The sequence below is a fragment of the Vulpes lagopus genome, chromosome 3 (assembly GCF_018345385.1).
Source record: "Vulpes lagopus strain Blue_001 chromosome 3, ASM1834538v1, whole genome shotgun sequence".
Taxonomy (NCBI): domain Eukaryota; kingdom Metazoa; phylum Chordata; class Mammalia; order Carnivora; family Canidae; genus Vulpes; species Vulpes lagopus.
Window position 1 is genome coordinate 28,630,512 of NC_054826.1, and position 26,162 is coordinate 28,656,673.

General features: G+C 46.6%; 1 protein-coding gene across 4 annotated transcripts in view; it reads left to right on the forward strand.

The window, feature by feature from the left end:
* ABLIM3 (actin binding LIM protein family member 3) overlaps window positions 1-26,162 on the forward strand; it is a 111,206-nt gene that overhangs the window by 64,472 nt on the left and 20,572 nt on the right. For 3 of the 4 annotated variants that reach the window (XM_041747679.1, XM_041747680.1, XM_041747681.1), the window contains exons 8-10: window positions 4,821-4,908; window positions 18,408-18,466; window positions 21,028-21,099. In XM_041747679.1, the coding sequence (XP_041603613.1) occupies window positions 4,821-4,908; window positions 18,408-18,466; window positions 21,028-21,099 (219 nt within the window). Of the gene's footprint in view, window positions 1-4,820; window positions 4,909-18,407; window positions 18,467-21,027; window positions 21,100-25,465; window positions 25,622-26,162 lie in introns of all 4 variants that reach the window. The other variant, XM_041747682.1, reaches the window with a different exon arrangement.

The following is a 26,162-nucleotide window of genomic DNA, read 5'->3' on the forward strand; positions in this document are numbered from 1 at the left end:
CTTGGATCCCAATTTTACCACTTCTGGCCGTGAAACCTGAAGCAAGTCAACTTCTCTGAGACTTCAAAGTCTTTATCTATCATGGTGAATACTACTGTTGTTCAACTTCTGATGGCCATCTTAGTGTGAAACAATGGAAAATACATATATTGGTCTCTGCTCCCAGTTCCTGGCACAGGGCTCCTAAAACCTTTGCAGTTTCCTAAGTGTTAAGAACACTAGGAGCATCTTTTGTTCTAATATTTGTCTTTGACCCTAGTCCCTGATGCAGAGTTCCCAAATCTCCTGGAATTTCCTGGGAGATAGGAGTGTCTTTTGTTCTAATGAGGTGACTCTGGGAGGGCTCCTGGAGAGCTGCAGGATGAGGGCTGACCACTAGGAAGATCACCATGATTAGAAGCTTAGAACTCGCAGCCCCACCTCCCATCCTCCAGGAGGGAGAAAGACAGGGGCTGGAGATTGAGGTAATGATGGATGTGTCTATGCGATGAAACCTCCATGAAAGTTCCCAAAACATGAGGTCTGGAGAGCTTCCGTTGGAGGTTGGGGGAGAGTGGTGAGTGGGGAGAGGGTATGGAGCCTCCAAGCCCCCTCCCACACACCTTGTCCTACAAATCTCCCTCTGATTACTTACCTCTATCCTTTGTCGTAGGTAAATGTAAATGTGTCCCTAAGTCTGTGAGCTATTCTAACAAATTATCCAACCCAGCTTGGGAGTCATGGAAACCCCAATTTAGAGTCAGTTGGTCAGAAGCACGGGGAACAACCTGGGACTTGGAATTGGCACCTGAAGTGGGGGAGGGGCAGCCTTGTGAGACTGAGCCCTTAACCTGTGGGGTCTGACGGCTCTGTCCAGGTAAACAGTGTCAGAATCGGTTAAGTTGAAGGCCATCCAGCTAGTGTCGCAGAGAACTGCTTGCTATGGGATGGCTCCCACACACACACATCCAGTGTCAGATGTCTTGTGAGTAGGGTAGTCATGTGAGAGTAAAGGACACATACAGGAGTGTCTTTATAGGTAGTTGCAAGTGCAGAAACTATACTCAAATGGCTCAGGCCAAAAAGGAAATTTATCAGCTCCCGTAATAAAAAACCTAGGAGGAGGTCTTGCTTCAGGCACAGATGGATCCAGTGCTCAAACAAATGCATTTGTATTTTACTGCCGTCGGGGCTCCTCTTTGACCTGTGTTCGCTTTATTCTCAGGAATGCTCTCCTTCATGATGGGAGAGTTGGACCCTAGTCACTCCAAGCTTACATTCTAACAAGATAACATCCCCTGGGAAAGGGGAGTTTCTCTTTTCTCATAGCTGAGCCGGGGACTGGCTCTCACTGGACAATCTTAGGCCAGTCTCCAAACCAATAACTATGATCATAGAGCTGGAATACACTTATTAGTGGGATCAGCTCTAGTTAACCACATGGGCTAATGTGGGGAATGGATAGTAATAAGGCCACGTGCCACGTCAGAAGGCCTGGTGCCATTTCTGGAAGAAGAGGGAAGGATGTTGGCCAGGCAAAAAGAACACTTGCCCACAACAGGGCCCAGTGCCTTTGCAGGGACACAACAGACACATAATTACATTCCATTTCCCCTTTCCCATTCCCTCCCTAGGCCACCCCACAACTCCTTCCTCGGTGACAGAGCTCAACATGCTGAGTGATAGTACACTCCTTCCTTCCTAGTCTGTTTCCTCTCCAAGGAAAACCACACTGCCCAGTACCCCCTCTCCTTTTTTTTTTTTTTTAATTTTTATTTATTTATGATAGTCACAGAGAGAGAGAGAGGCAGAGACACAGGCAGAGGGAGAAGCAGGCTCCATGCACCGGGAGCCCGACGTGGGATTCGATCCCGGGTCTCCAGGATCGCGCCCCGGGCCAAAGGCAGGCGCCAAACCGCTGCGCCACCCAGGGATCCCCAGTACCGCCTCTCCTAACCTTGCTCTGGTTCTCAGCCCTCCCCAACAGGCCCCATTTTTCTGCACTATTTTCTTTATTTCCATTTCTTTTTTTTTTTAAGATTATTTATTTATTCATGAGAGACACAGAGACAGAGGCAGAGGGAGTCCCCTGATGCGGGACTCGATCCCAGGACCCCGGGACTACGACCTGAGCTAAAGGCAGATGCTTAACCACTGAGCCACCCAGGTGCCCCTTGATTTCTGTTTCTTAACAGAGAGAATGTCCCATCTTACCTCTCTGACTTGGTTTCCCTCATGCTGCTGTTGGCTGCTCTGACAGCCTCCCTCCCTCAAGTTGCTTCCAAGTTGTTGCTGAGATGGTGCACAGCGTCTCTCAGCCAGGGCGGGGTGACAGGGCCTGACATTTAGGAAGATGCCAAGCTTCAGTTTTGCCAAGGCGCTGTTGCTTCCCTGGAAAACAGGTCTATAATTGAAATGATAAAGAGACACAAAGTAGGACGAGGCTACTAATTAAACCGATTATCCTTGTCATGGCAGGAGAGAATCAGTCCCACCACATCTCAGCTTGGGAAAAGAGCAGCCTCCTTCCAAAGTTTGAACACAGTTTGGTTTGGTGATGATGAGGGCATTATATCATTAGAGATAAACATTGGAAATAAACATTGAAGAGTTTTGTTTTTTTTTTAATCTGCCCTTTCTTCATTTTTGCTAAGTTTTTAGAATAAATCAAGTATCTCCAGAATAAGCAAGCCTATGCCCAACCCTTCACCACTCCCTGAAAAAGATTCAGAAATAAGCCTTCAGCATTACTCAACTATAATTTTTTTAATTGGAAAGAACCCATTAGCATCCTGCTAAGTGATGGCTTGGGAGGAGGCCTTTAACAACCCCCCAATATCCATCAATTTCCCTCAGGCATATCCCCCCAGATTAACCTTGCCCTAACATGCAAAATATACACTTGACTCTTGAACAACATGAGATTAGGGGCACTGACCCCCACATAATGGAAAATCCACGTCATTTTGACTCCCCAAAAACTTAACTACGTATAGCCTACTGTTGACTAAAAGCCTTACTCATAACATAAATATCAATTAACACGTACTTGTGTGGTGTATGTATTATATACAGGATTCTTACAATAAAGTAAGCTAGGGAGAAGAAATTGCTATTAAGAAAATCATAAGGAAAAGAAGATACGTTGACAGTGCTATATTGGTCGAAAGATATACTCACCTCTAAGTGGACCTACGCAGTTCAAACCCATGCTGTTCAAGGGTCAAGTGTACCTTCAAAAGAAGCCCCACCTTCCAACCCCATTGCTTGAGCCGAGGTCCTCCATATGGAGAGTCTGGAGCCACCACTGAAGGACCCCTCTATATCAAGTCCTCTTGGCTGGGACTGCAGTGTCAGAACAGTCAGTGAGGAAGTGAGTGCTACATGGGTGACCTGCCCTCACGAGTGACCTGCCGTCCTGAGTCCAGCTTCTATTGCTACTGATTCCCAGTGATACCTGGAGGCATAACTTTCTCTGAGGCTGTTTCTTCTCCCTTAGAAGAATTTGCAGCTGCAAATCATTTCCATTCCTATTTGAAATAGTTGTAGGAAAGTGGAAATAGTCAAGGGAGCTCAGCAAAACCAGACTGGGATGAACTGGGAATGGGGCAGAGGCACTTGGGTGCAGCAATCACAGGCCTGAAGCCCCAGGGTCAGAGACCCCCCCAGCAGGTCGTGCCTTTGTAGGACCCATTATTTGTCCACCACGCCCTAAGAGGCTGTTCTTAAGGTGCCACTCTCAGCTTAACATGTCTCTGAACCTTGTATAGGCATTCTTACCTAATACTTTCATTTGTCTTTAAGTTGGCTCACTTAGAAATAAAGAAACATGTAACAGGAAAACCAAGATCACTTGCTATACTGCCAGTAACAAAAAACAAAAAAACAAAAAAACACCACAGCTCTAACTGGATTCTGTTGCTTGTGAAGGCTACAAACCTCAAACCTGTTCTCATTCTTTAAAAGCTAGGTTAGTAAGTTTCAGATAGATATTAAAGACACACTAGCACCAAACTGGTACTCTCTCCTTGAAAAAAACTGGAAGGCTTCAGGGTACCTGGCTGGCTCAGCATATGACTCTTGATCTTAGGGTTGTGAGTTCAAGCTCCATGTTGGGTGTAAAGATTATTTAAATCAATAAAATTAAAAAAAAAAAAAAACAGAAGAAGTAGCATAGGATTGAAAAGGTCCTTTTCTTTTTTCTTTCTTTCTTTTTTTTTTTTTTTTTTTGAGATTTTATTTATTTATTCATGAGAGACATAGTGAGAGGGGCAGGGTCACAGGCAGAAGGAGAAGCAGGCTCCCTGCAGGGAACCTAATGCGGTACTCGATCCCAGGGCCCTGGGATCATGACCTAGGCCAAAGGCAGATGCTTAACCACTGAGCCACCCAGGCCTCCCAAGGAAGTCCTTTTCTTCATTGATCCAATGTTATTAAATCCCAGGTCTATTACCACTCCAAGTCTACTGCTAGTATTAAGGTACTGCTAGTGGGAAGGGCCCCATTCATGGGGAAATGTTGGGATGTCCTCAAAGGAAGATGTTTCTTCATATAGAAATGAGGAGGTGGGACCAGTGGCCTCCAAGTGGTCCTTCTACCAAAATAGAAGTGTGGGTGTCCAGGGAAGTCCACTGAACTGCCTTTAGGGACCCATCGTATGGAATCACCAAGCCTCCTGGGTGGGCTTTTAGATGGTTCTGGACTCCCCTGGGTAGACTCCTAACCAACTGTAAGGTCATGAAGGCACCAGCAACACTAATGTGCCTAAGAAATGCTCAAACACCACCTGCCCCATGGACAGCCGCCCCAACTCTGACCTCCTCTTCTTTTTATTTCCATAGGCAGGAGGGAAGCACTACCACCCAACCTGCGCCAGATGTGTACGCTGCCACCAGATGTTCACTGAAGGAGAGGAGATGTACCTCACAGGTAAGCAAATCTGACCTGTAAGGCATTCCTATCCATCTTTGTCTGTAAAGGAGATACAGTCTCCTTCATTTCAGTGTTATCTTTGTTTTTGGCTTGTCCTCAAAATTGCAATTAATTCGCCCCTCTCTGGGTGGTTTGGGAAAGTTGCCGGTGTGGCTAATATGAAGTGACATGTAATCTGCCTTCTGTCCCTGTGCGCCTCCACCCGCTGCTCAGCTGGCCTGCTTCCCTGGCAGTGCTCTGAGCAGACTCCCCTGGCTCTGCCTGGGGCCGGGAGCTTGAGCTGAACTAGGCCAAGGGGTCAGAGAACCTCACAAGGATGCCTGGGTTGCAGCATCGGAACCTCGACCCCATCACCCTGCCCTGCTCCCAACACTCAGAGCCCCATACCAGGCTGCTGCCTGAGTCTTCCAGTGGACTCTCAGGGTCACCAAAAGGAACGGAAGGGAACCAGTGGTCTCCAAGAAGCACAGAGGGACTGGGTTCCCTCTGCCAACTTCCCAGGGCCCAGCCCTCTGGCCCCAGGCTTCTTGCAAACCTCCCAGGCAGTCCCCAGGCTCTGTTCTGTACTCCACCCTCTGCCCAGTCCATCCTCCCAGGATATCGTAGTGTTTTTGGCAGAATCCAGTCCAGTGGCCTTCCGGGCCCCTCGCTGCTCACCGCATTAGGTACCAGCACTCCAGCCTGGCCACCAGGACCCTCTCACTGAGGTCTCAAACTGCCTTTCTATTTCTATCCTGGAATAAACCCAGCATCTCAGCTAACAGAGCCAGCTTGCAATTGCTTCTCCATCCACTCAACAACTATTTCTTGAGACTCAACCATGTGTGAGCTTTGCCCCAGGGTCCTTAGTGAGTTCCAGCTAGAGCCCCGTGCAGGGGATGGGGGTCCGCAGTCAGGAATCCCATAATCGCCTGTCATAAGCTTTATGAAGGGAGGATGTATGGGACTCAGAGCACTTAATGTGTGCAGTGGGCATCGGGGAAGTTTCTCTAGGAAGGGCCAAGTGCCAAGACCCAAAGGGCAAGTGGGCTGGGATATGCCATCTGAGGGGAGCAAATCTGCCAGGCTCTGAGGTGGGTAAAGAAACAGCAGGTGTGGGAGAAGAGGAGCCCCTGGAGCTCAAGCCAGGGTTCAGGTGGAGGTGAGAAGGGAGGTGGGGAGAGGCAGACAGTGAACCCATGCCCCATTGTGTCTGGGTTGTTGTTCATTGTTTGCCTGCCTCCTGGAACACTCCAGGCTTGCATGCCCTTGTGTAGAAATCCTGCCGTGGTAGGCCCGGGTTAGGCACTACCGACTTCATGACCCCCTCGGGTACCCTGATCCCGCCCACAACTTAACACACTCCCTCCTTCCCATACCTTCCAGCTTGCAGTAGAGTCCTTGGCCTTCTCCCTCAGACTTCTTGTACCTGACGTTTACCCATCTATCGAAGTACTCACTCTACAGGTGGACATTGTTGGCTGATGAGTTGGATAGTTGGGTGATTAGTTATCCCCGGATGTTTGAATAGCTACAGGAGGGCCCTTCCTCCACATTTCCCCACAAGGCAGAACTAAGGTCAGGGAAGCAGTTACACTGAATGTCTCTTCCTATCATGCTTGTTCTAGCCACAAATGCTCATGGCTGGTCCGAGTTCCCTCAACTTGCAATGAGAGCCTTTGCCTAGAGCAGGGTTTCTCAACCTTAGCATTATTGACATTTTGGGCCAGAGAAGTCTTTGGTGTGGGGACTGTCCTATGCATTGCACCATATTTAGTAGCATCCCTGGCCTCTACCCACTAGATGCCAATATCGTACTCCTTCCCGTTGTGACAACCAAAAATATCCCAGACATCTGCCTTCTGGGGCAAAAATGTTCTCTGTTGAGAACCATCGGCCTAAACATAGTCAACAGAATCTCACACCAGCTACTGGGAAGGCTGGAACAGGAATTCTCTGTTGGATTGGACTAGGTGAACATTTCTAAGATGCTGTGAGTTTGTAACTACTTACTTGTATGTGTAGTCTTAACATTGAACCTCAGTTACCTGTAAAATAGGCTCATAACGGTTCCTACAAGGTAATGTAAGTTTGTGATTCATGGAAGGTTCTTGGTTCATTCATTCATTCGGCAAATATCTATTGAGCACCACCTGTGTGCCCAGTGTTCCCTTAACAACTGAAGATGTAGCAATGAGCAGGTCTGACAAGTTCACTGCCCTCACGGAGTTCGCATCCTTGTGTGTCAGAATCTTCTAAGCCTTGCTTCTGGCCAGAACTTCACAGAACGCTGCAAGAGTTAAGGGATGAGGTAAATAGCTTGGTGATCGTTTGAGAGAATGCACGATCAAACCAACAATAGAGATGCCTGCAGGAGGTGGGAGATATTTTGGGTGATGAAGAAGGGCCTGTCACCCTCCTCCTTAATTATCCCCATTCCTACCCTCGTGGCTCCTGAGAGAGTGGGAGTAATTGCAGGGCATTCAAGGACCTGCCTCAGGGGATGCTGTGTGATTGTACAATGAGGGGGACCAGGCCATCCCATGCTGGAGTCATACTGACTCTGGCTGTGGGTGTCTTTGGGGTGGCAGCCACCAGGGGGTTCTGCTACCACTAAGAGCTGGGCCTTTGATTGCCTTGGACACCCTCCTGGGTAGGGGTACCAGGACTCAGAATGATATTTCCCAGAAATGGCAAGAAAACTCTCCTTGCAGGCAGCACAGATGGGAAGAGATCCAAGACTCTTGGGTTCAAGCACCAGCACTTTCCTGATGGGCTGTGACCATGAGAAGTGACTACCTCCTCTGGGTCTCTTCCTTCACCTGCAAAATGAGGATAATTACTCTTTAATTCATACATTAAAGCTGGGGCCATGCTATGTGCCAGACATAGCATGGGAAGGGCTGGGTGCTCAGACATGAACGAGGCAGGAGTGCTTGCTGCCTCGATGGAGTTCACTATCAAGAGGGGAGACCAACTGTAATCACATAGAAGTGTAAATATAACAACAAGCTGTGCTAAGTGCAGAGAAGGGAAATTGTGGGAACGATAGTGTTAAAGTTTATGAGGCTCCCGATCTAGTCTGGGAGGTCAAGGGAGGCTCTGCTGAAGAAGGGAAATTTCAAGCCAAGATCTTGGAAATGAGTAGGAGGTGGGAGGGTGAGAAGGGGAGGAAAGATGCTGGAGGCAGAGGGAGCTGCAGGTGCAAAGGCCTGCAGTGGGAGGAAGCATCATGTGGCGGAGAAACTGAGGCAGGCCCACACACCCCGCCTACAGAGAGCAGGTGTGCTCCAGGAGGTCACCATGAATATCAGAGAGAATGAATTGAAGGTGCTAAGTGCCCCATGAAACAACATACATGAGAGAGAGAGAGAGAGAGAGAGAGAGCGTGCCTTAGGAAAGCTGCGAAGTTTAAAACCCCAGTCCTGTCAGTTCTGTAGTGGGACACAGCAAGGCACTGGCAGCTGGCCTCGGGAGGTTCTTTTGGTCAGTTTGTTTGTGTTTTAATTACTGTGTGATGGCTTTCTGATGAGCTCTAATTGGGAGAAGGCTGACGTCTGTCTGGAAGAAGAACTTCCGGGACCCCCGGAGACCAAAGCGAGTTTTCTTTGATTTAAGTTCTGTTGTGCATTCAGTCTTTTAACTGTTTTTGTCAAGATGCCAGATTTCTAATGTTTGTTGTCCAAACCCTTCATTTGGGCTTCGCCAGGAAATTACGTCATTGATTTCGGGCAGCACAATTCTAGCCAAGATGCTGCAGGTTGGGGGAGAACATACTGAAATCACAAGGGTTACAGCTGCTGGATCGGCGGGAGCTTTCCGAAACCCAAAATGTGGCTCATGAGACAGATTTTGGTTTTATTCTAAAAAATGCCTGTATCCAGGAAAAAAGGAAAGACAGACTTTGTTCCTCTCCTGCCTTCTATGCTGTCCCTATTCTAAGGGTCTGAGAGAGAAGGATGTTGGGAACCCAGGAGCTCAGCTGCAGAGTTTTAAACAGGTCTCTGTTATCATTCGTATATTTAGCTAAAACCCACAGACAGGAAATCCTGACAAACCTTACTCTGCTAAGGGAAGAACTGTAACAAATTGTTTAAGTCCTGCTAATAATAATAGGCCATCAGCTGATGTTTGCTGAGCACTTAGTATGTGCCAAACACTGTACTAAGAGTTTTAAATGCAGTCTCCCATTTTATCCTCACAACAGCCCTGTGAGCTAAAAGCCATGAATATCCCTATTTTAGAGAACAAGGAAGTTTAGAGAGATTATGTCCCTGAGCCAAGGTTAGCTGGCCTATCTTACTAGGCTTTGTTTAAGGCAGCTTCTCCCATTTATTTTCAAAGGTCTTTTTCTAAAAAGGTTTTATCTATTTATTTGAGACAGAGAACGAGCAGAGGGAGTGGAAGAAGGACAAGCAGACTTCCCACTGAGTGGTCCCAGGATCCCAGGATCCCAGGACCTTGAATTCATGACCCAAGCTACAGTCAGATACTCAACCAACTGAGCTACCCGAGCGCCCACTGTTTTACTAGTTCTAATACCAACAGTTTTTGGAATTCTTAACCTATGGTTTGTTGTTGGCCTTCTGAATCCCATGAATCCCCTAGAAATTGCTTGTCAAAGTTTGCGTGAAGGTGTATTTCTCTAAGGAGAGGGTCTGTAGCTTTTATCAAATTTTCAACGGGATCCCTGGGTGGCGCAGCGGTTTAGCGCCTGCCTTTGGCCCAGGGCACGATCCTGGAGACCCGGGATCGAATCCCACGTCGGGCTCCCGGTGCATGGAGCCTGCTTCTCCCTCTGCCTATGTCTCTGCCTCTCTCTCTCACTGTGTGCCTATCATTAAAAAAATAAAAAAATAATAAATAAAAATAAATTTAAGAATACAAATGCAGAGGTTGAGGTGCTGGAACTGGCTTCATTTCATTCATTTTATTGGGGATCCCTGGGTGGCTCAGCGGTTTGGCACCTGCCTTCAGCCCAGGATGTGATCCTGGGGTCCCGGGATCGAGTCCCACATCGGGCTCCCTGCATGGAGCTTGCTTCTCCCTCTGCCTGTCTCATGAATAAATAAAACCTTTAAAAAAAAAAAACTTAAAAAAAATTTTTCAGAGGTGTCCACAGTCCACAATCAAGTGAGGAGGCTTTGTTTTGTGTTAATGCAAATCCGAAACAGAGCCCAGAAAGCTTGCTTTGATAACTACCCCAAAACCTTCTCTTCTCTAATGGAGTCTATTTTAGATCACATTTTTTTTTTCAAGTTCAGATGATATAAGGTCCTGGTACCAGGAGGTACGTGTATTTCTGGCACAGCTGGGGATACCACTGACATAAAGCAAAGGCTTCCTTTTCCTCTGACAAGTACCTTAAGAGAGGTGCATGGAGCAAACAGATGTTCAAGGCAGGTGCCTCCCGTTATTCTGGATTGTAGAACACCAGCCCTCGTCATAATCTATGCATCTCATCAAACCACACTTTAAAAGGCACTAACGTACTATTGGTTGCTATAAGCTAGTAGTTTAGCATTGTTATTTTAAATTGGATCTCTCTACTGACAGCTTAGCTTGTAGGAGTAATGCTTCAAAACTTTAAATCTCATGTTTCCCCAATCCTGCTACATAATTTTAGACTCTTCAAACATATCCTGTTACTGTACTAAATTGATATCTCCTAAAGTCTGAATCTACTAAGCGTATTTCACTTTAAATAGAATACATTTTCATTTTGGACGAGCTGCAGGATTTTTTTTAGACTTTTAGGGTTACCAAACATCTTGAATCCTATAGAAAATATTATAGCGTAGCAGTTTAAAGTTTGTATTTTAAAGTCTGTTTGCAACTTGCTTCTTCTCCCTGGTAACCTCAAACTCAACACGATGTGGCCATTTTCTCTCCAGTTACATGTCACATCTACTTCCCCAGCCAATTTGTCCATGTTGGTCAGAATTAGGTCCAGAGTAGCAATTTCCCTGGCTGCTTCCTCTATTTCCTGGGAAACAAAATTGCCCGCTGGGCAAGTCAAGAACTTGTCAGATACTCGGGTTTTAGCTCAATGAGATGTTTTATTAGTCTGGACTTTTTAGGCAGCAGAAACAACATTAGGTAAAAGGGGATTGATCATCTCACAGAACGGAGAAGCATCTTGAAGAAGCACGACTGGGTTGAGGGGCCCGCAAGGGTCAGCAGGTGGTTTTGCTCTGTGTTCTTTTAGTGTGTGGCCACATGCTCTCGGGCCCTGCACCAGCTGCCTCTGTGCTGGGGAAAGAGGGCCCCCCGGGCACAGAGGGACAGCATCCTGTGCCAGGTTCCGCACAGAAGTCCCGGAGATACTCTGCTGAGGCTGACCTGGTCATATGTGCACAGGCCGGGGTGAGGAGACAGTGCTGGACAGAGCAAGACCTAAGCTCCCTAAACCCCAATTTCTCCATCTGAAATCAAGGACAGCACTAGGCCCACCTTGCCAGGCTGTTGTAGTAAATGAGTGAATCTGTGATAAAGGCTTAACACAGTGCCTGGCACTGCCAGTCTGAGCTCATATAAACATCCAGGAATGCAGAAATGGCCATTCCCCGTGATGCCACGTGCTAAAAGGTGCTGGCTATTGTCGATATTACCATGCTTATGAATAATGCTTAACGTAGGGCTTAGCCTATGTGGTCAATAAATGTTAGTTATCATGGTTAGTGTTTGCTTAAGTACGACTGTTATAAAGTATATAGCATAAGCCTGGCATAGGCACTTTCTAAATACTAGTTCTAATACCAACAGTAAGAATAAGGAGAATGCTTAGTGGGTGACACATGGTAAGCACTCCTGCAATTTAATTGCCGCCCTAACTGTCATTATTCACAGTTAGTATTTCCGCACCACATCTGGGTGCCGCCACCCCCTCCCTCATCCTGCCTGATATCCTGCATGCTAACCAGCTTCACGGGAGCTAAGCACTTTCTCCCTCAACCTCTTTGTTAAGCTCCAAACCCACTTGATCCTATCAGCACCAGGCAAACTTATCTTTTCCACTTCGGAGCTGTCCTCGTCCCTGGGCACAAGCCCAGCCTGCCAGAGGGGTGTGCTGGCAGCTAAGCCAGGCTTCTGTTCAGTGACTCCACCACTCAGCCAGACCTGTGCTTGCTGTACACCCTTCACTCCCCCAGGCCAAGGCTCCCGGGAATAGAACAGCAAATACTATCCCCTGCCCTCCAATCGCTCTAGTACTCCTTTCCCCTTCCACAGACTAGATCCTGGCACACAGATTTTTTTTTTTTTTTGGTAGGGGAGGGCAGATGATGATAATCACAACAACTAACACTTACATGATGCCAATTCTAACAGATCTTGTTCTACGTGCTCTATGAATATTCACTCACAAATGCTCACAACAGACCTCTGAGGCAGATACTGTTATCATCCCCATTTTATCAGTGGGGAGACTGAGGCACAGAGAGGTAACTGACTTGCTCTAGGATGATGCAGCTAGGAAGTAATGTAACTAAGACCTAAGCTCCCTAAACCCCAATTTCTGGCATTCAAACCCCTTAAGAGTATTATGTTAAATAATGCTTATGTTGCCTGATACACAGTAAAGACTTACCAGTGCCCAAGAGCATGCTGAAGATGATATTGCAGTTACTGTATGTCAGATTCAACAGAAAGGCTCACTCTTCTCCCTATAGCTGAGTTGGGGACCCTCTAGTAATAAATAAAAAGCAGAGTATCCTGTGGTCTAGAGAAGCCATGCACCTGCTAGAGACAGGTAGTGGGGATTTTTTTCGTTCGAGGTAAAACTCACATACCATAAAATTAACCATTTTGTAGTGTACAGTTCAGTAGCTTTTAGTATATTCACAATGCTGTGCAACCACCACCTCTACCTAATTACAAAACATTTTCACCCCAAAATGAATTCCATATCCATTAAACACTCCCCATTCCCCTTTCACATAGACCCTAGGAACTATGAATCTGCTAGTTGTCTCTATAGTTCACCTATTTGGGGAAATATCATATAGATGGAATCCTACAATACATAGGCTTTTATGTCTGGCCTCTCTCACTTAGCATAGTGCAATGTTTTCTAGATTCATCCATGTTGTCACATTTATCAGTGCTTCATTCCTTTTTATGGCTGAATGATATTCCACTGTGTGGATATAGCACATTCATGTGTCCAGGCAGGGATTTTAAAAGAGCCATTCCAAGAAGCTAGCAAGTCTAGGTCACAGAGGCTGTGCTCCTGACATATAGGCAGAACTTTGAGGAACCTCACCCTGCGATGGTCAATAGAAATCCAAGGAAGAGAACTGCTTGTAAGAGAACACCTTGGCTAGGATCCGGGTTTGAAAAACCCAAATGCCTTCTTAAATGGATGAGAAAAGCCAGGAGGCAGACAGCAGGGAGGATCACTGGCCACTTGCAGGATCTAAAAGCATTCAGATACTGAAAAATGCTGTGCTAGGCAAATAGAACCTTTGGGTGGGCCCTTTCAGCCACTGTCGTGTTTGTAACCCTGGCTGGGCGGTCTGGAAGACTGTGGCACCAGGTCTGGCTTTGGCATTAAAATCTCCACTGATGAAAAAAAAAAAAAAAAAGTTTGGCCAATTGAATTTCAAGGTCCAGCAGAGAGATGGGGGGGTCCCCAAACATTAAATAACCAGAAAAAATAACCCAAAACGTGGAATGTGCTGTGACCAATCAGAGAGAGAAGACAGTTGCTGCCTCTGCTAGGAATTAAGAAGAGCGTTAGCACCAGGATGAGGGACAGCTTTGAAGATTCCGATCTCTGGCCTCTGAGTCAGCTCATACGGAAATAGCTAATCCCTTCACTTCCATAACTTTTACAGGAGATTTTAACTGCAGGACCTGGAGCCGTCAGTGACAGTCTCAGAGGACAAGGTCTGACTCGGGGAACCAAGAGTCTAATAAGCAAAAAAGTCTTGACTTTTTTTCTTAACTTTTTTTCTTAACTTCCACAAGAAGTTAAAACACTCTTCTGTCTCAGAAAACTGGTTTCCTTATTCCATCACATTCCAAAGGAATGAATTCGGAGGGTTAACTAGTATTTAGCCCCGTGGTGCTCCAATGGAGTTCTAAGTCCCCTGGGGAGCTTGTTACTACCACAGATTCTCAGGCCCCACCTCCAGGACTTGACTTCAGGGGCTCCATGGGAGCCCAGGAATCTGCATTTTATCAGGCTTCTGGACAACTGGGGCACAGGTCACACTTGGACAAACCCCAATCTAGTGAGATGTCTGATAGAAACTTACTCTAGAATTATAGCGGTCAATTCGGGAGTCTAGATTGTACTGCTGGTCCAAATCTCTGAACCCAGCTTAGAGAATTCAACTGGCCTAAAACAGAGTATCATGTTTCTTTTGTTTTATTCATCTGCTCAATGAGTATTTATTGAGAATCTGCAGTCCCTGCAGCTGTATCTGCAGATAAGACAGATGTGAATCCCGCTCCTTATAGAACTTACATCCCTGTCTAGATTATTGGATAGATTGGATAGAGGTAAATAATTCATTTTTTTCTATACAGAGAAATCTGTGGAGATAAAAACACAGAATCTCCAAGGGTTGGGAGGGAAAGTAAACATCCATTAGGGTAACTACCTCATTATATGTCTCCTCTACAATATTCCTGGTGAGCATGTATGCATCCAGTGTGTACTTACATACTTCCAGGGACAAAAAGCTCACTCTCAGAATGGACCCATTTGATCCTCAGACACTGAATTTTCTTTCCCTGAAACTTCTGCCCTTGGTCCTTGTTCTATGTTATAAGACATGCAGAATGAGTTCATTGCTCTTTCCACAGAGAGGCATTAAAATACTCAAAACCCTTTTTCACCATTGTGCTAAGTCTTCTCCACAGCGAAGACCTTGCCTTATGGGCTAATTTTGGGTTCCCTCTCCATCCTGGTTACCATTATCCTCCGGGTGCCTTTCCTCCTGTGTCTCATTTTAAAATACAGAGGTGGGAGGCACCTGGGTGGCTCAGTCAGTTAAGTGTCTGACTCTTGGGTTCAGCTTGGGTCATAATCTCATGGTCACGATATCAAACCCCACGTCAGGCTCCTTGCTAGCAGGGAGTCTGCCTGAGAGTCTTTCCCTCCTCCTCTGCCTCTCCTCCTGTGCTCTCTTTCTCTTTCTAAAAGAGATAAATAAAATCTTTTTTTTTAATAATAAAATAAAATAAAGAGGTGAGATCCAACCAATCATTCATTTATGTCTTTAAAACACACACATGAGGGATGCCCAGATGGCTAAGTGGTTCGGCATCTGCCTTCAGCTCAGGTCATGATCCCAGGGTACTAGGATCAAGTCCTGCATCGGAGTCCCTGGGAGGAGCCTGCTTCCCCCTCTGCCTGTGTCTCTGCCTCTCTCTGTGTGTCTCTCCTGAATAAATAAATAAAATCTTTACACACACACACACACACACACACACACACACACACATACCAGGTGCTGTTTTAAGTTCTGGGGAGAAAGCCCATGAAAGACAGTCATGACCTGCTTCAACCTGGATGCTGTTTTTCTGTCCCTGTCACATCGTTGAGCTATTGGCTAGTGGCAAAAGCCAGGCACCATTTCATAGGGGTCTTCATGAACAGATCACCTTTTTCGTACCTTAATTTGCCTAAATCTGTTGCTTAAAACCAACACATTCCTTCCCTCTTCAGTTTAGATGCTATCCTGCCAAATCCCAAACTTCTGATTTTCATCCCCAATTGTATTTTCTTTCTCCCTTCTGACTCTCCCAGCTCACTTCTTCTATAAGCCTGCTTTCCTGTACGCTGAGTGCCGAAGCCATTTGCAGCTCAGCTTCTGACCAACCCTTACCCTTACCCTTCGTCTGCCTCTCTCACTTCATCTCACCACCTCCTTACACATCCGCATCCTCCTCATCCATTTCATGGGCTTCCCGCGGGAGCCACGGGGGTAGACAACTCCTGGTGGATTTAGCAGCATCTCGAGACCGGAAACGCTCTCCCTAATAACTCCCCACAGCAAGGATCCCCACCCACCACTGGGGAACAGACACACCCTGCAACTGCCAGGCTCCAGCCGCAGACCCGGGGTCCCTCTACTGGGCTCTGAGAGCCATTGCACTTGACGTTAGCAAGCCTCAAACTCTGGTTCAATTACTAGGAACTCACAAGAAAATTAGCAAACATTCCATTGTATACATAGACCACAGCTTCTTTAGCCATTCATCTTTCGATGGACACCGAGGCTCCTTCCACAGTTTGGCTACTGTGGACATTGCTACTATAAACATTGGGGTGCAAGTGTTCCAGCATTTCACTGCATCTGTATCTTTGGGGTAAATCCCCAGCAGTGCAATTGCTGGGTGGCAGGGTAGCTCTATTTTTAACTCTTTGAGGAACCTCCACAGAGTTTTCCAGAGTGGCTGCACCAGTTCCTATTCCCACCAATAGTGCAAGAGGGTTCCCCTTTCTCCACATCCTCTCAAACATGTGTTGTTTCCTTGTTAGTTTTCACATTCTCACTGGTGTGAGGTGGTATCTCATTGTGTTTTTGACTTGTATTTCCCTGATGGCAAGTGATGCGGGGCATTTTCTCATGTGCTTTTTGGCCTTTTCTGTGTCTTCCTCTGTGAGATTTCTGTTCATGTCTTTTGCCCATTTCATGATTGGATTGTTTCTTTGCTGTTGAATTTAATAAGTTCTTTATAGATCTTGGATACTAGCCCTTTATCTGATACGTCATTTGCAAAAATTTGCTTCAACGTGGATGGAACTGGAAGGTATTATGCTGAGTGAAATAAGTCAATCAGAGAAGGACAAACATTATATAGTCTCATTCATTTGGGGAATATAAAAAATAGTGAAAGGGAATAAAGGGGAAAGGAGAGAAAATGAGTGAAAATATCAGTGAGGGTGACAAAACATGAGAGACTCATAACTCTGGGAAATGAACAAGGGGTAGTGGAAAGGGAGGTGGGCGGGGGGTTGGGGTGATGGGGTGATGGGCACTGAGGGGGGCACTTGGCGGGATGAGCCTGGGTGTTGTGCTATATGTTGGCAAATTGAACTCCAATAAAAAAGAAAGAAAGAAAGAAAGAAAGAAAGAAAGAAAGAAAGAAAGAAAGAAAGAAAGAAAGAAAAGAAAAGAAAAGAAAAAAGAAAATTAGCAAACAAAACCGAAAGATCCCTGTCTCATAAATGACAAGCTGGGCCTAGAATTAAAACTTTGGAGATGAAAACAATCTCCAAGACCATCCAGATCCCACCTCACTGTTATTCAGATGAAGAAACCAAGACTGAAGAGAGAATATGTCAGGGGCCAAGCAGAGGCAGGAATCCTGGCTCCAGAAACAAGACCTTGGGCTCCTTACTTCAGGCCTATCCTCTCTCCATCTCCATTTGGGGGCTAATTTTTCAACTTTACAACATCCCCTCCCCCCGTAGCTTGGCCAGCGCCAGTCCTGGGGGTTCCAGGCAACAAACCATAATGGTAAGTATATCCTAAAAACAAAGTCAGACAAACAAATGCCATCTGGGTGTTCAGAAACCCAGCCATTTGCTGGCTCCTTTCCTTTTCGGGCTGGTAATAAGAGGAATGGCACCAGAGGGATAATATGTTCCTACTTTTCCTTCTAATCCAAGACACCTGTCTCTTCTTTTGGGAATGTGTAATATTTGGGACTTCTCCTCAACATGTGACCAGCCACCTGTTGCTCATGCCTTTCCAAATTGGCCTCTCAAGTTTGGGGCTGGCCAATTGGACACCTCCCCCCCCCCATACCCAACAATAAAATGTAGGCATTTGCAACATACTAAATTTGAAGAGTCTGGAGCTTCCTGGGAATTAGCAGGTCAAGACAGTGCTCTCAAGCATACTGTACACCATGACACACACCCCTTCAGTGTAATAGGTCTAGTATAGTGTCATAAGTCTTTGAAGAGAAAGAAAGGTTGGAGTTCACCACAGTCTGTCACTTTATTTAACCTCCCCTGCCATTCATTCATTCAACAAATATTTGTTGACCACCTGCTACGTGTCACTCACTGCCAATCATCCACTCATCTGTTCACCCCACAAACATGGATAGAGCCTCTGCTGAGAGCAAAATCCCATGCTGGATGCTGCGGGAGAGCCAGCAATGAATAAAGCTCAGCCCTTGCCCAGAGGAGCTTCTAATTTAGTTAGGATCATGAATCCACAAGCCACTGTGATTTGAGGTGGTATGTGTTAAGAAAGATACAAAGAATTATGGATGACAGAGAAGAGAGAAGTCACTCCCACCTGGCAGGTAAGAAAGTTTGCAAGAAGATGCCATGTGAGACCTGGACCTTGAGGAATGGGTAGGATTTGGACAGGGAGAAAGAGCATGAGTGACTGATGGATGTAGCAGCAAAGAGCCTGGTTCACCAGAGGGTCCTCCTGGCTGCTGTGCAGGGCAAATGTGCTGGTGAGGGAGTCAATTAAGGTGAGGGGTGGCGAGAGAGCTAGTAGGTGTGAGACTGAGCCTTTGTTATTTTCCTGGCCCCTTAGGTTCTGAGGTCTGGCACCCCATCTGCAAACAGGCAGCCCGGGCAGAGAAGAAGTTAAAGGTAAGCAAGCTGGTGGTGATACCAGACCATACTCTTGGCCACTGGTTAGGGGCACTGTGCTTTAGTGGGGAGTCTCTCTTTAGTATGCATACTGCCCAATACATGCATGTATCCTTAGATTTCCTTAATGGTAACATCTTCTGCATGGGGCATTTGAGGGGCTAAAGACATTGAATGTGAGAGTACTTTGAAAACTGTAAAGCACTGTATAAATGCGAGTTTTTAGCGTTTCTGGGGCAAGGCTCTAGCCTTTATTAGCATTGCTCACCAAGATGGTGGCCTCTTTGAAGCACTTATGCTGGGGGTTTTCTCCAGCCTCACATCCTTTACTGGGGATAATAGTGTTGATACAGGAATTGACAGTTGGCAAAGCATCTTCACAGCCACTGGCTGACTTGATTTTTTTAACCCCGTGGATCAGATGGAGCAAGGAATTGTATCTTCTCTTTGCTTGTGAGAAATTCAAAGTCTAGAGAGGGTGGTGATATGCCCACAGTAATGCAGAAGGCAGAAGCACAGCCAATGTCCCCATGCACATGCTTGGCCAGCTGGGGTCCTGCATCTCTCCAAATCACTGTGCTCTGACTTGTACCAAGAAGCCCATGAATCTGGGCTCTTGATCTAAGGACTGCAGGGAAGAGCCCAGCTCCTGAGTCCTTAACACTGCAGAGGAGAAAGTTGTGTGTGCCTGTTGGGGACAGGCACTTGAAGATGTCCAAAGTGCCTCTACGTTTTGCAAAATAACGTGGCTATTGATGTATAATTTTGCTTGAGCCGTGAGGTTTTTTTCCCATGTTTCTCCCAACTTCTCTCCCATTTAAAATGTAAAAAGACCTAATTGCCCTTTCCTTCTTCAATTCTACTTTTTGGTAGCATTTCTCAAGTTCAGTTATCCTTCTACAACCCTGATGTTTTTGCCACATCTGTGCACTACCTGTGTCATTATATACTTAATATTCTCCTTTAAATCAACCTACCACTCTTTACTTAACGGAACTTCTTTTATTTTTTTTTAAGATTATTTATTTATTTATTTATTTATTTATTTATTTATTTATTCAGAGAGAGAGAGAGAGAGAGAGAGGCGGAGACACAGGCAGAGGGAGAAGCAGGCTCCATGCAGGGAGCCCGATGTGGGACTCGATCCCAGGCCCCCAGGATCACACCTGGGGCTGCAGGCAGCACTAAACCGCTGCACCACCGGGGCTGCCCGGAACTTCTTTTAAAATAAAACTTGAGGGGATCCCTGGGTGGCACAGCAGTTTGGCGCCTGCCTTTGGCCCAGGGTACAATCCTGGAGACCCGGGATCGAATCCCACATCGGGCTCCCGGTGCATGGAGCCTGCTTCTCCCTCTGCCTGTGTCTCTGCCCCTCTCTCTCTCTCTCTCTCTCTCTCTCTCTCTCTCTCTGTGACTATCATAAATTTAAAAAAATTTTTAAATAAATAAATAAATAAATAAAATAAAACTTGATATCGCGGAGTAGACCAGTATCACTTGCTATAAATAGGAGGTAACCATAAAATACATTTAATGAAAATGAAATGTTTCTTAAAAATAAATCTTAGAAATTCTGGCTAAATGGTATTGCCTGTACTCTCTTTGTTTAAAAAGGGGGGGAGAGGAGGGGAGTGATGAATAACAACTGTCAGATAGTTGCTGAAATATATCAGCATCAAGTTAAGACTTCCTCCTTCATGTACCCAAGAGGAATGAATACAGTTTCACATTTTACTGTCCCATTCTGCAACTCAATTTATCAAACGCTCCCCCTAACTTCATCTTGCCAGAGCCACCACTAGTTCACAATGCGGTTTGGGGGACACTGCTATAGAGCCCTGGGTAAAATGCTTTAATTCTAAATCGTGGCCTGAGAGATCTGGCAGGCAATTTCGCAGTCCCTCAGAGAAGCCCCTTCACTTTATAGATCGGGAATCTGGGATCTCTTCAATCACATAGTTGACTAGTGGTCCCTGGTTCCCTGTCCTTTTGCTTTTTGACTACAACACACAGCTGCTCTCGCAGCTTGCACAGAGGTTACGGTACTGCCCTCCTGCTGAGGGAGCCATTAATGCATCATCGCCCTTGCTCAAGGAAAGCCTTTTTTAAGTTTATCACTTAGGCTGATGTTAATTTGATGGTACACTGTAAAGAATCAGTACTTAATGCAATTACAGGTAGTTCAACTGTGCTTGTGCATTTTATATAAACAAACTAAGGAATGAGTACTAACCAATTTTACTCAGTTAAAGTTAATATGTGGCAGGTCAACCCCAAATGAAAAAGTTTTATGTATACATGCCTATCTTAAAGGCCAATTACAAATACATTAAAAAAAACCCACAAATCCAAATTATGTCCAACAGCATGAAGTCCTGCACATATCCAATTTCGTTCACACCCAGACACTGATTTTAAAGGAAAAAAAGACAAAGTACAGAGTGCCAGCAAGTACATTTAACCGTGTTGCTGCTGTTCCTGCGGAGCTGTCTTCTTCCTCCCCAACCCTCCTCCCCACCGGCTGGAGGTGCAGCTTCTCACTCCTTCTGTTTCTCCCACAGCATAGGCGGACGTCCGAAACTTCCATCTCGCCCCCCGGATCCAGCATTGGGTCACCCAACCGAGTCATCTGCGTATGTATTACTCTTCAGCCACCCAGAGGCCTTTCTTATCCCCAGGCCTGGTATCTAACGAGTGTCTAAGGACAACCAAAGGCAGCTGTCAGATTTTCATCCAACTAATATCTTGTGTGTGCCTGTCATGTGCTAGACTCTGTGCTGGGTCCTGAGGACACGGTGGGGCATGTGGACCCTGCCCACATGGAGCACAAAGCCTCATAAACACAGTTATAGGAACAATGTCAAGTTTAGCAGGAACACAGAAAAGTGCAAAGACAGAAGAGCCCCTGGTGAGTTCTGAAACCAGTGCAGTGTGCTTCCTTCCTTACTGCTTCACTGAGATAAGAGCAGGACAAAAATCTGGAGTCAGAGTGGTACCCAGAGTGGGGGGTGGATGGGAGGTCCATGTAGTGATAGGGATGTGTCATAAGGAAGCAGAACAGAAGAAGCTGTATGAATAAAGAAACATGGCATAAAGGATTTGCAAATATAAAGAAGAGCTTTCTCGTGACATAAGAAGTTCAGAGATGGAGAGGACCACATGCATGTGTATGAGCTCCCATCCCCAGATGCATTCAAACTGAGACACTCATCATTTGCAGACATGGTTGGAAAGACAAGAGTTGAGTCAAGTGATATCAGAGGTCCCTCGGATATGTAATTTATTTATTCAGTCATTCATTCACCAAATGTGTGCTACGTGGCTCCTCTGGGTTAAGTGCTGGCTTCTGTGTTGGAAAAATAGAGGTGAACCACACCAACCTGACACCTGTCCTCATGACACTGAATACATAACCCCATGGGTAAGCAGTCACAGTTCTGGTAGGTGCTAGGAAGAAAAAGTGCAGGGTGCTTTGATGATGATGCAGATAGACAGAAGGACAGACAGTCTAGGGCCAACTGGAGGAAGAATCCTGAGGAAAAAAACATTTAAGCTCAGACCTTAAGAAAGAAACAGAAATTAAAGCAGGTGAGGGAGGCAGAGCCGAGGAGGACAGAGATACACAAAGGAGATGAGCCATCTGACTGTGGACTGCTCTAGCCTTCTACAAGTTGGAAGAGCTAAGAAGACCAAAACTGGGGGGAGGGAGATGGTCTAGAGCAAGAAAACTGTTCCTGATAAGAAGGTCTAGATACAGTCTCCAAACCAGCCAGCCCTGGGTGGGCTCTGACCACCAGTGCTCCATCATTATTTTACCCCCAAATCCACATCCGGTTGCCTCCTTGATCCCTGGGTAATGCCCATTAATGGGGCTGTTTCCTTTCCTTTCTTCCTCTGTTCAAATGAAAATCAGACATAAGAGTTATCACTGACAGCAACTTCCATATGGTCAATACTGCCTTGCGGCTCCTACAGAAGACAAGCACTTTGATCACAGGCCATACTCATTGAAGATTCCTGTCCAGAACAAGACAGACGATCGTCTGCCTGGTGCTATGAATAGGGCCAGACACAGCAGGATTAATGAGCTAAATTTCAGAGCCTACACCATGAGAAGGTTATTAACAAAGTGAGCACGTCTCCAAGAGAGAGTTACCAGGATATGCGAACTCAGGATAGATAGATAGATAGATAGATAGATAGATAGATAGATAGATAGCAGTGTCTAATGCCTTTAATCTCTGGCTGGTCTTCCCTAGTACTGAGGAAGCTCGCTCACCTTTGTGAAACAAGTTAGCCATGATGATGTCCACCCTTGGAGTCCCGAAGAAAGATTGTGGAGTTGCCCCTCCAAGGGGCAGCTCCATAGAGATGAACAACAGCAGCTGGGGACACCTGCCACTGTGCCATCCAGCTGGGGGCTCATACATTGAGATCAGTTACCCGTGCATGCTAGCATAGGCACGTGTCTCTCTGTACTTTCCTTTCTCAAGATTGATTTATTTTAGAGAGACAGAGGGAGTGCATGCATGAGCACCTGACTTGAGAGAGGGGCAGAGGGAGAGGGAGAGTCTAAAGCAGACCCCCCAGAGGCCAGAACTCAACAAAGGGCTCCATCCCACAACCCCGAGATCACAGACCCAGGCAAAACCAGGAGTCAGACGCTCCACCAACTGAGCCACCCAGGCGCCACATCGTTTCTCACCTATTATAAGCTCTCACCCCTCAGCTGCTCTGGGGAATGAGAGCACGTATCATGTGGGCCAATGGTCTGGGGTCAAACCTTTCCAAACATGGCTTTCAGATTCAGGGAAGAAAGCATCTGACCACTTTCGGGACATGCAGTAACAGGCAGACAGAGTATTGGCTTAATTTTCATAAATACTGAGGTTTGGTATTAAAATAGAATTATCATTGCACCTAGAGGGAGCAGGTTCTTTCAAACTCTACTCCACCCACCCCACCCCCACTGACTACTAGAATCATCTTTAGGAGGTTTGACTTTGACCAGCTCCACGTGTCTCTTCCTCCTTCCTGGCTAATTATGTTGGGATGCCTCTGTTCAATCACTGTGCCTCCAGACTTAACGCTCATTTATAACCCTATAAGCAAAGTGGCTATAAAGAGAAATACAAATATAGTATTTTTGAGGTTTGGGCAAAAGTGCTGAGATGAATATTGATGGGTCGAGACATGTTTGCAAGCTGCCAAAAGCTCTCAAGGTCAAGATCTAACATCCCATGGCAAAAGGCAGCAGTTACGTCAGCAAAGGGACTATCCTAGCAAGGTTCCCTTGACCTCTGTACCCCCAAATTGGGGCAGACATGGTGGCTGATGCAGGCAGGCTCTGCAGAAATGAGATGGCACAATTCTAAGGGTTTTACTGAGGACAATTCTGTGAAGGGACTATTTACAGAGGTGTAGACAGGGTTAGGGGACCCAGAGGACATCGTGTGGCATCCAGGGTCTGCAGCAGCAGGAGCTGTCACCACCCTCAACCTGAAGGTCTGGTGAAAGCTGGAGCTGTGAAAGGCAGCCCCGGATGGGAGCCACGCCCACCACAGCCACTGATGCAAGGGCAGTGCCAAGGGGGGCGCAGGCTATCTCTCCGCTACCCGCCCCAGTCTGCAGGTGCTCCTCTGCTGGCCCAACCCAGCTGAAAGCCAGGGGACCTCTAATGCTGTCTACGGGGCCTCGGAGCCCAAATCAGGGCAAGGAGGAGCGGACGGTGGATCTAGAGGCAATGGAGAATGAATAGCACAGCGCCCAAATAGCAGTGGGCTATTTGGATGGGGACAGACAGGGAAAGGCCCTTGGAATGTGTTTCCAAAAGCAATGCTTGCTTATAAGGTCTCTATGAAAGTTGCTCTCTCTACAGTAGTTTCGGCCTTAAGACTTACCTGGGCCCCAAGACACTGGAAGAATGGTATCTGGATAATACAGTTTCCTTGGAGTCTCTTTCTAGCAGCCTCTCAATTTATCTCACATCAGAACCTTGCAGGTCACGGTAGTTATGGAAGGACAGATCCCGGTGGACTGCAGCAGAAGCCAGTCACAGAGGGAGCAGCTGGAGAGTGCAGAACACAGAAAGGACATGGCTTTGGGAGCCGGAAGTGGTCTGTCCCAGGCAGGGGGAAGCTGTCTCTTAACCCATACTGTTCTAGAGGGCTGGACTTAGCCAACGTCAGGTAGTAGTTAGAGGCTCAGTTCACTGTAGGGCCTGCTTTCCGAGGGCAGCCCTCTCTGGGCTGTAAGACAGTGAGCTTCCTACCCCTCGAAGCTAGCAGAGGCCGCTGGGGAAGGCAGGTGCTCAGGCTAGACTGGCTAGGCTTGAGTAACGCTTTTGCTACTTGTAAGCTGTGTAACCTTGGGCAAGTTCATTGACTTCTCTGTGCGTGTTTCCTTATTCAGAAATGAAAATAATATTAGTGCCCACTAGCAGTGTTGCGAGTTGCATGAGTTAAGGGAGGTCAGCCCTACAAGGGACTTTGGACAGAGTCTGGCTCATCTTACGTGCTCACCTAATGTTAGCTCGGGTTTCACTCTCTGTGATTAATTCTGTCTTTACCATCTCCACCAACTTCAAGGAGCTGTGAGTGAGGATGTCCTCCTTGCATGGGGTCAAAGGCAGTCCCTACCCCTGCCAGGCTGGGTAGTTCAGACAGGATTCAAACCTACTGGCTCAGAACCTTCTGAGCCTCATTAGGAAAACAGGAATAACACTGACGCTGACTGCACAGAGGCATCAGAGCACACAGAGGAGACAACTGCTGCAAAGCTCAGGGCCTCACACGTAAAATGCGCTCAATCAGTGAGTCCCATTGGAATGGATGGCCTCTAAGACCTGCCTGATTCTAACAACCCCTGCATCTTCCATCCCTAATACTGTGTTTTTCATGGAAACTGAAGAGGCTCGCTCCCCTCTGTGCTGGTTTTTGTTTCCTCTCTTTTCTCCCCCTTATCTCTCTGCCTCTTTCCTGTGCCTTTCCTCTTCCCCAGGCTAAAGTGGATAATGAGATCCTTAATTACAAAGACCTGGCAGCTCTCCCCAAGGTTAAATCCATCTACGAGGTACAACGCCCTGACCTCATTTCCTACGAGCCTCATTCCAGATACACGTCCGACGAGATGCTGGAGAGATGTGGCTATGGAGAGGTACGGCGTCTCGCCCCTCTCTCCGGGGCTGTTGGGGGAGAGGAGGCCAGCAGGTTCCCCAGACACTCCATCACAGGCACTTTGGCCTCCACAGTGTTGACCCCTGCAACTCCTTTAAACTGGAATTTATAGTCGACATTTAAAAATCAAGCAGTTTCCTCCAAAAAAATCTAGCTTTTCTTGAAAAACCAGAGCAAGTGACACTATACCAGTATTTCCACTATCTGGAAAGGGGGAAGCAGCGCCTCCTATAGGCAGGGCATGGGCTCCCCAGTTCTCCCCAGTTTCCACCACCTCCTAAGTACCCCAACATTGAAGCCAAGAACCTATGACCACTTATCACTTGAATTGTTTTTCCTCTACTGGAGTAATTTTATACACAGCCATGGCTCTCACCCCTGACAGGCTCAGTGGCCACTTAGGTTTATAATCCCTGGCAGGTGGGTTCTCCGGGTTCTGTACCTGGCCTTAAAGCCCCTATGCTCAAAGCAAGAGATGCTTTTTAAGAACTCAGCGTCGGGTGGCTTTGGAAACAATTAAG